The 12,055-nt window shown below is 49.0% G+C and overlaps 1 protein-coding gene across 11 annotated transcripts in view; it reads right to left on the bottom strand.

The window, feature by feature from the left end:
- Positions 1 to 12,055, bottom strand: part of TNS1 (tensin 1) — a 217,054-nt gene that overhangs the window by 143,146 nt on the left and 61,853 nt on the right. Inside the window, exon 1 of one of the 11 annotated variants that reach the window (XM_084778298.1) lies at positions 6,076 to 6,182. The exons of the other annotated variants lie outside the window; for them this stretch is intronic. Within the exon in view, the coding sequence (XP_084634424.1) occupies positions 6,076 to 6,111 (36 nt within the window). The 5' untranslated portion in view covers positions 6,112 to 6,182. Of the gene's footprint in view, positions 1 to 6,075; positions 6,183 to 12,055 lie in introns of those variants that run through there. 11 annotated transcript variants of the gene reach the window in all.

The following is a 12,055-nucleotide window of genomic DNA, read 5'->3' as shown; positions in this document are numbered from 1 at the left end:
CACTATCTGCTCTTCCAGAAGTCCTAAGTTCAATTCCCAGCAACCACATGGTGGCTCACAACCACCTATAATGTGATCTGATGCCTTCTTCTGGCATACAGGTGTACATGCAGATAGAGCACTCATATACATAAGATAAATAAATAAATCTTTTTTAAAAGGGGGACAGGTGTGGTGGCGCATGCCTTTAATCCCAGCACTCGGGAGGCAGAGGCAGGCAGATCGCTGTGAGTTCAAGGCAGCCTGGTCTACAAAGCGAGTCTAGGACAGCCAAGGCTACACAGAGAAACCCTGCCTCAAAAAACAAAAACAAAAACAAACAAAAAAGGAATTGAAGGCTAGAGTGCATATTAATTGGGAGAGTGCTTGCCTAGCATGCATGAAGCCCTGGGTTTGATCCCCAAAACTGTATAAACTGGCTGTAATCTGAGCACTCTGGAAGTAGAGGCCAGAAAACCAAGGATGCTAGGTACTTGAGAACCTGTTTCTCATGCACACGTGCGTGTATATATAATTGTTGAGCAAGTCCACTAATCCTATCCCTCAGAATAAATGGAAAATCGGAAAGCCTTTTACAACACACAGCACTGATAGAAGTGTGCAACAGCCACAGTTCTGTAAGGAAAGAGATATGCCTCGCCACAGCTGGGACACCCACAGACTCCCTTGAGTCCCCATGTGGGACATCTACACACAGACAGGCCCTCTCACTTAAGCACTCTGAAAATGTAAGCATGCGGCTTTTCCAGGACCATGAGCCATACAGGGGAGACCAGTGGGTGCGCAGCCACACAAAAAGTAAGGAAGTCACTATACTCCCCACTGCATTTATCCAGAGAGGCTCTGACCCAACTCTCGATCCATCATCTCCAGTCCCCAAACCTCTCTCGAAGAAAGATGCCATTGTAGCCACTGTACAGAGGGGACAGTGTAGTCAAGGGAGCAGGTGTGGGGGTGGGGGGGCTTGGCAGCAAAGCTAGAACTTGAACTTGTCTCTCCAGTGTTTAAGGAACCTTGCATGCAAAAGGCAGAAATTAGTGCCGCAAGAGCCAGTAGCTATCCGGGGCAGGGATGCTTCAGAAAGACAAGAAGAAAGTGACCTACAGGAGGCAGACAAGGGAGAGAAGGACAGAAGGGCTAAACCACACAGGCTAGAAGAATCTAGAAGGCTACCACTCATGTGGGGAAAGTAAGCAGAAAGGGGAGGTTAGGCCAGGAGAAGAACTGGAAGTTAGCAAGGAAGCCTGTGCTTAGAGACAGAAATATACCAACTCACTGTAAGAATTTCCCAGACTCCCACAAGTGCTAATGTTAATCAGATGTGTCCAGTTAGCACCGGGAAGAAACCTGTGTCCTATGTCTCAGGGGGAAATGTTGATAAAGGGTGTTTTGAATTGCACTCAAAGGCATCAGGCACACCCTGAAAAGGTCCCTAACTTCATCCTTCCAGCTAGGGTAGGATCACAAGGGTGTCCCACGGCTCTCAGGCCTGGGAGAGCTCACCCATGTCTCCTGAAATCCAGTACCCAAGGGATGCCAGGCTAAGCAAGTCTGGCCTCCCATCTTAGCATCTTCTCTCAGGACTGTGGTCCTGAGTCTGGGTTGACACAGCCTGAAGTAAAGTTTAGGCAAGTGACATTAGCATCACTGAGGGCCTGTCATCACCCACTCCTTAGCTGTGTGATACTGGGCAAGCACCTCAGATACCCTCTCCTCTTGAGTGTATCTTTCTTGTTCATGCTAAAACTGGATTTTGGGTATGTGTGTGTGTGTGTGTGTGTGTGTGTGTGTGTGTGTGTGTGTGTCTGTCTGTCTGTGTGTGTGTGTCTGTGTGTGTGTGTCTGTGTCTGTGTGTGTGTGTCTGTGTCTGTGTGTGTGCAACTTTCCCATGGGAGTATTTGAGAATTTGTTGACATAATCTATAGAAACTTGAAACATGAAACTTGGTGCCTAGTTGCTTAATAAAGAGTTAAGTATTTCTATTATTACGATGATCAGAATTCAGCTCTAGGCTGAATACCTTTGTGCCCTCCAGCACTCAGGCCTCTGCAGAGACTGGCTGAGAGGACCCAGAGAGTGGACAGCAGCCTCAGACAGAACCAAGGAGGCAGCTAGATGCTCTGAGGGTGGAGGGGTGGCCCTGGCCTCCTCAGCTCCAGGAATGTGAGGCGGCTGGCGGAGGGGTGGGGGGACATGCCTGGACGCTGAGGTCAGGCAATGTGTGTTTTTATCGTCATCGCCATGCTCACGTGTGAGCCAGGGAAGAAGGGGGAAGGGAACAAGAGAAGCAGCTACAGGAAGCAGTACGCAAGGCCACTCTATCCAGCCCCCATCCAACACTGCACCCCACTATACCAGGGTCCAAGGGTCCCACCAGATCTCTTCAGCATCCCCAGTAAGGAGATTGCAGCTTACATAGGGCCTAGCCAGGAGCAGGGCGCACACACACACACACACACACACACACACACACACACACACACACACACACACCCCACATGGATGCACGTACATGCATATACACACCACATCATTTGCCAGCAGCCCAGCACAACACACAAGATTTCCATTGTTTCTGTCTCACAGACGAGAAAAATTAAGCCGTGAAGCCTGCTGCCCACGGATGTTCACAGACAGGATTCGTATCTCCCAGTCATCATGCCTGAGTCCAGGCTCTCAGAAGGGCACAGGAATGGACGTAATAGCTACATGATCTTGTGGGCAGAGCAGGCCTCCCATGCTGCTTTACCCATAGTCAGCACCAGCCAGCAAGGACTTCAGGGCTCTCCATTCACTTGCTTCCACCTCCCCTAGGACACACATATCACCAGTGCAGGACGGCCCAACCCTTCCTTGGTCAGCACCTCCAACACTCTGGAGATCTCATTGAAGAGGACCCAGGAGTACCTTTAGGGCCTTGGGTCCCCTCAGGCTCCACAGGAAGGTCTGCCTCAGAGCTAAGCCAGGTCCCTCTTGTCCCCTTAGAATGTCCTCTGTGAAGATCAAGAAAACTACCGGGTTACTCTCAGGGATGAAAATCCCCAGGTGGTTGTGTGTGAGCATGTCTGTTGTCTGCCCTGCTTCTGCAGCTCCAAACACTCAAAGCCTTGGTTTCCTCTTAGGTGAAGGACCACTGACACACGGGTACTACTGGCATAAACTGAATTGAATGTAGCCAAGACAGAAATCAAAGTCTTAGGGGTAAAGGGTGATTAGTTAATATTTAGAGTTTTTCCTTTACATAGAGTCTCTTTCTCCCAAGTTCCCAAAGTACCTTCCCGGCCACCAGGAAAATCAGACCCACAAGAACTGCAGGGAACTCTGGCCAGTAGGGCAACTGGCTCTCCTGCTGGGTCACATCCCAGAAGGTCCCTCTGCATCTCTAGGTCACATCCACTGCCACCTCGGGGTCTTCCTCACACTTGCATCCACACATTCGCCTTGCCACGTGACCACAAGTCCTGCAGGGAGCCTGTGGTTAATTAACCTCGGCTTCCCTTTCCCAAGCTGATCAGACCAGAAGAGGATCCAACAGACCACCTCAGCCCTCCTAGGAAGCAAGGGCAGTCTAGCTGTGTCCCCAGAAAGGATGACAGTTACTCCAACTTGGGGGTGTCCCTTCCCAAAGCTGGAAGTAACTGCAGATCAACCTTGTGGAAGGGCACTCCCACTCACCTTCCAACACAGCCATGGAAAATCCTGCTGATAGCCCACAGGCCTGAAATCAGCAGGACTTCTCCCGTTCTAGAAATAAAAGAAAGAGACAGACCACCACAGATCCAACCTGGATGCTAAGATAGCCTGGACCTGAATTCCATGTTTCTTTTCCAATTTGGCCCTGTACCCTGATCCCTTCCACTCTTGACACAAAACAGCTCTCAGTTTCCTTTAGAGCATGGGTGGGTACGTATGATGGTGAGTTCTACACCAACCTGGCAGGCTATGTTAGCAGGGAGCGAACTGAATACAGTCTAGGCAGTGCTATACAGGCACGTTACAGATATGAATGACACCTACAATCAGCGACCTTTTAAGATGGAAGAGACCTTCAATCACGTGCCTGGGCCTCTTCTAATCCGTTGAAGGATTCAAGAGCAAATGCTGAGATGTTCTGGAAATAAAAGTTCCTGTCTCCAGAACAGAGCGCAGGAAACCCTGTCTGAGTTTGCAGCCCATTGGCTGGCCGTACACTCCCCATAGCTGCCAGCCTGCAGTCCTGGGAAGCCTGCACCTTAAATAAGGTCCTTAACAGATAGGGCATATGCATCTTTCTTGGATGTGCCGACTCCATAAACAGTCGAGTACTGAGGGTCCTACCATCTGGGGGGGGGGGCGGGCTCCCGTATCACAGGAAAAGCATGCAACACCAGACTACAGCCTACGGGGCAAAAGCCATATGAACACAAACAGGTGACCATCACCTTGAGAAACAGTCAGGGGATAAGAGGCAACTCGTTGCGATTAGCCGGTGCAGGTATGATAGAAAAGACAGCCAAGCGCAACTGAGCACATCTTCCAAGTAACATGGCTGAAGTCATGAACAGTAATACAGATGGAGGAGCTGCCCTAGGCTAAGGGGATAAGGAGACACTGTTGCATTGTGTATTCTCTGATTGTATTCCAGGGCGGCCATGGGAATTCTGGTTGAATCCTATTCAGCTCTGTCTATTTGCTGGTAGCATGAGATCAACGGAACCTCTCTGTTTTTAACAACTGTGGTATGGTTGGTTATGACTTAACATGGCACAGTGAGAGCTGTAGGGACATTCTCAGACACTTCCATAAATTTTCTGTAAATCTGAAAAAAAATTATAAGCTAAAAATGTAGGTGGAGGAGGAGGGAGAGATGGCTTAGGCAATATGCAAGCAAAAGGACCCCATTTCAATGCTCAGAGCCCACATAAAAATGTTCCCAGTAATAATAGCATACACCTGAGCTCTGGAAGGCAGGAACAGAAGGATGCCTAGGGCAAGTTAGCCAGCCAGTTTAACCTGATCGTGAGAGAGACCATCTCAAAGGATGGTGTTCGTGCAGGTGGCACCTGACGTTGTCCTGTGGCCACCACATACACATGCACACACCCACGTACACATGTGGGCACATACACACACTACATACACACACCACACACAGACACTACACACACCACACCACACACACACACACACTAATTTTTTTTAAAAAAAAACAACCTACACCTCTGGTCATTATAACCAGAGGACAAGAAAGGATCAAGTCTTTAGAGAGAAATAACTCAACCCGAGAAGTACCCCCCCAAATCCCCAAGGCACCTCAAAGGAGAGGGCAGACGTACATGCTGCCCAGCAAGCACACCTGGCCACAAGATCAGGTGTTACAGGTATTTCTGCTCTGGGATCCTCAGACGGGCCAAATCATCATCCTGTTAACAACAACCACAGCAAATCACTGGCTACAATACACCACGCATTGCAGACCACACTCCGCACCTCGCTGACTTCATCCACACTAAGATCCTTGCCAGCTGACAAGCTCAGTCCATCAGTGAGCACCAACTCACTGCAGAGATGGCCCAAGGCCACTCCTCTGCAGCAGAGGCAGGAAATAAACCAGCTCTGACGCTTGGCCCCCAGATCCTCAAACAAGACACCGACTGCCTCTGATTCAGCCTTCCTCTCCATGACACCCGGCTGCTAAGAGCTCACCACCTCATAAGACCCAGTGCCATCTTTCCTGCGAGGCAGGCAAGCCTTAGTTAAGCAGAAAATGAAGACAGTCTGGGGTTGCTCCCTTCAGACTCCACTTCCAGCAGAGCGACAGTGAGACCACGTGCATTTACCTACGCTTCTAAACATTTCTCCATAACACATGAGCGAAGACCTTCCGTGGGTGGAGAATTCAAATCATGAAGAAGCCTCATATCCCAGCTAGTAAAGCCAGACTCGGGGTCAGCTCAGAGCCTACTAAGGTTCGATCTTAATCCTGTATTCAAATCCAAGGACCTCATGCCAATCCCTCTGGCCACGAGAGCACACTGTCAACTTGCCAGCCCACTTCCCTCTCTGTCCCAGTGGGCACTTTTTCACGGCCATTACCGAGCAGTCCTGAGGATTGGATTCCGTGGATCCCATAGGCTCAAGGACACAGGAGCTCTGCAACCGTGCCTGGTGGTGGAATCCAAGCCGTGTGAGTTTCCATGGACAGGAAGAGGCTTCTGGCTGCCCCTCCCATCATTCGTGACCCAGAAATGACCTGCCCCCTGCTGTGCCTGGCTTGAACCCAGCCACCTTTGGGCATCCTCGCTTGGGTGCCTGAGGCCAGGGCCAGTGGGAACAGGCCAGGGCGTTAATCTGTGACTCGTTCAGTGCTCAAGACATACACACCTCTCTCCTCCTAATGGCCCCCCACGAACATCCACCCACCTGCCCACTGCAGGGGACAACTAGCCAAGTCATACATCAGCCAGACACCAGAAACCCCCCCTGGGGAGTCTGCAGCAGGGTGGAACAAAAAGGCAGACCAACCAGGGAGGAAGCTGGCCAGCCAGCAGGTGGCTGTGTCATTCTGAGGAGTACCCTAACTTGACACTGTGGATCTCCTAGGGCCTTGAGCCCTATGTTATTGTGGGGACACTTTGTACCTTATAATCCTAGGATGTCCGAATATTAGATTAAGAGTCATTGGTTGAGCCAGGGCCTCTATCACATGCCAGGATTGTACCTGCAGGGTGTCTAATCCTCACAGCAGCCTAGCGAGGTCAGCATGACAGCAAGATCAATGTCAGCACGTCCTGCCTGTGCTGCTCAGGATTGAAACTGGAGCCTTGGAGTGCTAAGCCAGTGCCTACTTTAACACTAAGATACATCCCACCTTTTTTTTTCTTCTCTTTCCTTTTTCTTTTTGAGAAAGTCTTAATAGGGTGACCTTGAACTCATCCCGTAGCCAAGGCTTGCTTGAACTTTCAGTATCCTGCCTCAGCCTCCTGAGCAGCTGTGGTTATGTGATTACAAGCCTGCACTACAGGTCTGGGTCTGTGTGTGCATGTGCGTGCACATGTGTGTGCTCAAACACATACATACACATATGGAGGCCAGAGGACAACTTGCAGAAAGTCAGTTCTCTCCTACCATGAGGGTCCCAAGCTTGATGGTAAGCACCTTTCCCATGAGCCATTTCACCATTCCTTTGTGACCATTTTTTTTTTACACCAATAGGAAAACCAGATTTCAGAAAGTGAGTGTGTACTGACAGAGGACAGCTTGTGTAAATGGAAGGAACAGGATCCATCAGTGTCTAAGGCCCAGAGCCCCAACCTTGCCTACCACCTCTCCTGATATTGTGTTGGAGTGGGGGAATTAGGGCAATGACATAACACCAAACCTTGGCCTCTAAGCAAAGCCTGCATGGAGCCCCCTGGGTTGTATCTCAGAGCCATGTAGTACCAACAGCCTCTCTCAGCTCCCTACACCCCACCATGGGGCTATGCTGACCTATGCTCCCTCAGCAAATTTCACAAGGTTCATGCCTCCCATGATCCGCCTCCTCCCTCCCCCGCTCTTCTTGTCTCCAGTCCTCCATCTCCCACCTCCCGTGTACCTCCCTCTCTGTTCTACGTGTCCTCCCTCCCACCATTCTGAACTCCTAGGTCCTCTCTGACTTTTGAACCCCCACGTGATGTTTACACAGCCCAGAGTATGAAATGCCCCCCCCCTTAAAAATAATTAGTGCTTTGGGGAGTCACAGCTAAGGAAAACAAGAAGCCGGTTTGGGGCTCAGTATAACTTTCTCCCCTAGCCTTGTCCTCGTAGATGGGGAGGGTATGTGTACATGCAATGCACTCCAAACCTACATGTTACCTCTACACACACACACACACACACACACACACACACACACACACACACTGTTGCCTCAGAAGGAACCAGTGAAGAGGGCAGCAGTAGGAAAAAGAGCATAACAGTAACTTCTTGCAACGTTTTCACACAACACGGCAGCAATGGCTTTGCGAGGCCCACCTCACCGCGGACCCCTCCCACAGGCAAAGCAGATGCCTGGAGAACAAGAGCCAGTGCTGCACCAGCACCTCATGAAAACCTGCTTCCAGAGACCATGCTGTGAGTTGCTGTGGTGCTGTCAGGGGATCTAGGATCAGAGCCACTGGGGGTGGTAGACTGCCATAAGGACCCTCACCGAGACAATGTAGTCTGCTAAAGGAGATGGAAGGAGGCTAGCCAGGGGCTGCTGCAACTCACAGGCAGGGGCACTGGACTGTAACTTTTCTCTTAGTAATGGAGACCAGACACAGATGGCACAGCCTGCACAAGCAACAGAGAGGTCCCCTGCACATTGAAAGGTACTAAGCTTTGAAGCCAAACACTCGGACCTGCACTGGTAGCACGGTTCCCTCCCGCCAGCTGTGGGGCCAGTGCAGCGATTTCACCTCAACGCTCTCCTCGGAGAGCCTGGGCTCACATCTGCTTTTCTGCTTTCTGTGTGGTGCTTCCAGAGTGATGAGCCACTGTACAAGGACACTCAGTAAATGACATTACAATGGAAAATCCTCTAAAGGTGAGGAGGAGAGAGTGGGTTCCTTTAAATGATGAAGGAAATCGGTAAGTCTGTAGCTAGGATGACCAACAAAGAAATGAAAGAAATAAGACTCAAAGGACCAGAATCAGAAATGAGAAAGATGAAATCATGAGTGATCCCATCCAAAAAAAAACCAGTATATATGAAGTAATGCTATAAGCATCAACAAGTTAGGCAACTACAATGGAATGAATACTTACTTTTCCTAGAAAGATACAAACTACCAAATCTGACCCAAAAAGAAATAGAAAAGTTGAATAATCCTTACACCATATAGATTGAATTAGCAATAGAAATTTTTCCCACAAAGAAAAATCCAGACTTAGATGGCATCACAGGTGACTTCTACATTAAAGAATTCTATTTAAAGAATAATCAATTTCAATGGTCTACAAACACTTCCAAAAAAGACACAGTGACACACATCTATAATCCCAGTTAGAGGCTGAGACAGTGGATGTTCCCTTGAGTTACGGGAAAGCCTGGGCAACACAGTGGAACCCTGTCTCAAAAACATAACAACATCAAAAATATAAAAGGCATCTGACTTCATCCTGAGGCCAGCTTCACCTGTTACTCAAACAGGACAAAGACATTGTAAGAAAAAATAAAACCATAGCCCAATCTCTCATAAGTATAGATGTAAAATCCTCACCCAAACACTGGCAGATCTCATCCCATGACATATAAAAAGAGTTATATGCCACTGCCAAATGAGATAAGGCTGTTCCAGTATTTGAAAATCAATACTTGAAATACTTATCAATTAAGGGAATGGCAAACCAAGGACTGGCCCAACTTGAGAACCACCCCACGGGAGAGACCCAACCCCTAACGTTATTAATGACACTCTGCTATGTAGAGACTCACAGCCAAAGAATAGGTCAAGCTTGGGGAGTTCTGTGGAAGAGTGGGAGGAAGGATGGGGGGAGCCGGAGGGGTCAAGGACACCACAAGAAGACCTACAGTGTCAACTAACCTGGGTTCAAGAGGGCTCACAAAGACTGAACCACCAATCAGAGAGTATGCTTGGACTCGGCCTAGACCCTCTACACACATATAGCAGATATGCATTGTGGTCAACAAGTGGGTCCCCTAACAATGGGAGTAGGGGCTGTCCCTGATTCTGTTACCTGCTTTCACTTGAGCGCTGACAATCTGAATCCGGGGCCCCATGTTTGTGCGTCAAGCACATTACTGACTGAGCTGTCATCTCTCAGGCTTCTTGGTTTGGGTTTTCAGAGAACTTATAATCCTCCTGCCTCCACCTCCTGGATGCTAGGAGGGCTCTGGAGGCTTGACAGGTACATGCACCTTGATACCTAAACAGTTCTGCTTACCCAAGCACCCTCCACATTATCAGCTGGCCCTCTTCCCCAACTTCCTGTTCCCAGTACCTACAGAGCTGGTCCTTATTGGAATTCTGCCCACCTATAGGTAACAACACATCATCAAGGAGGCACCCTTTCTGGGTTTGGCTCCTCTCACTCACTTAGACCAAGTCTCTGGGTCTCCTCCGTGTAAGGCCACTCCATGCCTTTGCTGCTTGCTTGTTTATTTGTTTTGGACTAGGGAATCGTGTCACCCAGATTGGCCTCAAGCTCACTATGTAAATGAAGACATGCTTGAACGCCTGATCCTTCTGCCTCCACCCCCACAGTGCTAAGATCACAGGTTTGCACCACTACACCTGGTTTATGGGGTGCAGGGGATAGTTACCCAGGGCTTCCTGCCTCAGGCAAGTGCTCTCCCAGCTGAGCTGCAATCCCCAGCCCAAGTCCATGACTCTTTAATGCCCAGGAATGTGACTCTGAAGACTGCATCCCCCATTTGTTCACCCATTGTTCACGGGTGCAAAATATTTTGAGTTTTTCCCAGTTTGAGTTTACTACCTGTACACTCATCACACGGGAGTGCTTTTATTTCCCTCTGACAAACACCTCAGAGTGAAACTGCTAAAAAAAAAAAAAAAAAAAAAAAAAAAAAAAAAAAGCCATACCAAGCTTGGTTAGAAACATACCTGCCACAGTTGCCACTTCTTAAGAATCCCGGTGCCCACGCACAGCATGCAGAGCACGGCCCACAGGGCTGTGTTAAAGTGTCCCGGTGACTCCAACGCCCATACAAGATCTCAAGCCATGGTATCTCTGTGCATTAGGTGTCACAAGTTGGCAAACAGCCACTGCAGTGGCATTTGCAATGACCTTGCTCTTCGGGGATGATAGGGAGAAGGGAGAGGAGACAGCACTTGTGCAACTGTCTAGTCATCTAGTCTTGACATCATCGTCTCGGCAAGCTGCGCTGGGCTCTCGTATTCCCTCCACCTTTCATGAGGTAAGAGTCCGTCGGAAGAATAAACTAAAGTGAATCAATATTCATTCATAACCTCCTGACCACTATGTTTTGAAGTTGGCGCTCTAGCTGGGTTACCATTCATAAGAGCCCCCCCAACAATATAGGTACCATTATAAGCACCATGTTACTGATTTTAAAAAAAATGAATGGCCAACATTTGCTTCCTACCATTTTTTAAAAATGGGGTACACGTAAGAACCCCAAGATGTACAAAGGTGGGTGTCTATGGGAGAATTAGCATCGACAAGAATTGGAGAAGGGGGGAGTAAGGGGGAAATGGGAGGGAGGGAGGAATGGGAGGAGACAAGGGATGGGATAACCATTGAGATGTAATATGAATAAATTAATAAAAAATTAAATAAAAAAGAATATTTTCAGATGGCTAAAATACATTGAAACAAATAAAATATCAACCATTATGGCCACCACTGGAAGAAAAAAAAAAAAGAATTGGAGAAGGGGACCATACTGAGACTCTGGTCCCTTCTGTCCCAAATCCTTGTTTCTCTCACTTGCCTTCATTTTTTTGGTCCCCTCTCACCTGGTCAACCCTGGCACAAGGCCACTGTACCAGATGCTAGGAGCCCCTTGGCCACCCTTGCAAGGTTTCAATGGTGGATATGTAAAATAGGGTATAGGGTTAGGGTGAGCCCCACCCACTGCATAGCGTGTGAAGATGAACAGAAGTACCCTGCCTGTTGGGAAGTCCTGTGCAGATGCAGGTGAGGAGACAGGATTGTGTATCACCAGAGATACACTCTGCCACTCAGGCAGCTCCCCAAGTCACTTAGCCTGGCCCTCTTCTCTGGGCAGCTGTAGCCAGCTTCTGATATAGTTTGAATCTCAGTATCCACCCCCTGTCTCCCCCCCTGCCCCCCCATCCCATGGGCTCTTGTTGGCTATGCTGGGTCCCCAGTTTATAGAGTGATTCTGAAGGCTGAGGAGCCTTTAGGAGGTGGGCCTGAGCCATGGGAGCAGATCACTGCAGTGAGCCTCTAAAAGTGATAGCCCCACCCCCACCCCATTCCCACCTCCAGGCTCTGCTTCTCCTCAGGCACTACCTCATGAACCCACCATCATGCCTTTGCCACCACAACGGAAATAAAATTCCTCAGAACCCGTGAGGCAAAA

The sequence above is a fragment of the Acomys minous genome (genome assembly GCF_964271855.1).
Source record: "Acomys minous genome assembly, chromosome: 4".
Classification (NCBI taxonomy): domain Eukaryota; kingdom Metazoa; phylum Chordata; class Mammalia; order Rodentia; family Muridae; genus Acomys; species Acomys minous.
Note: the sequence above shows the minus strand (reverse complement) of the source record. Positions and strands in the feature narration are given on the sequence as shown.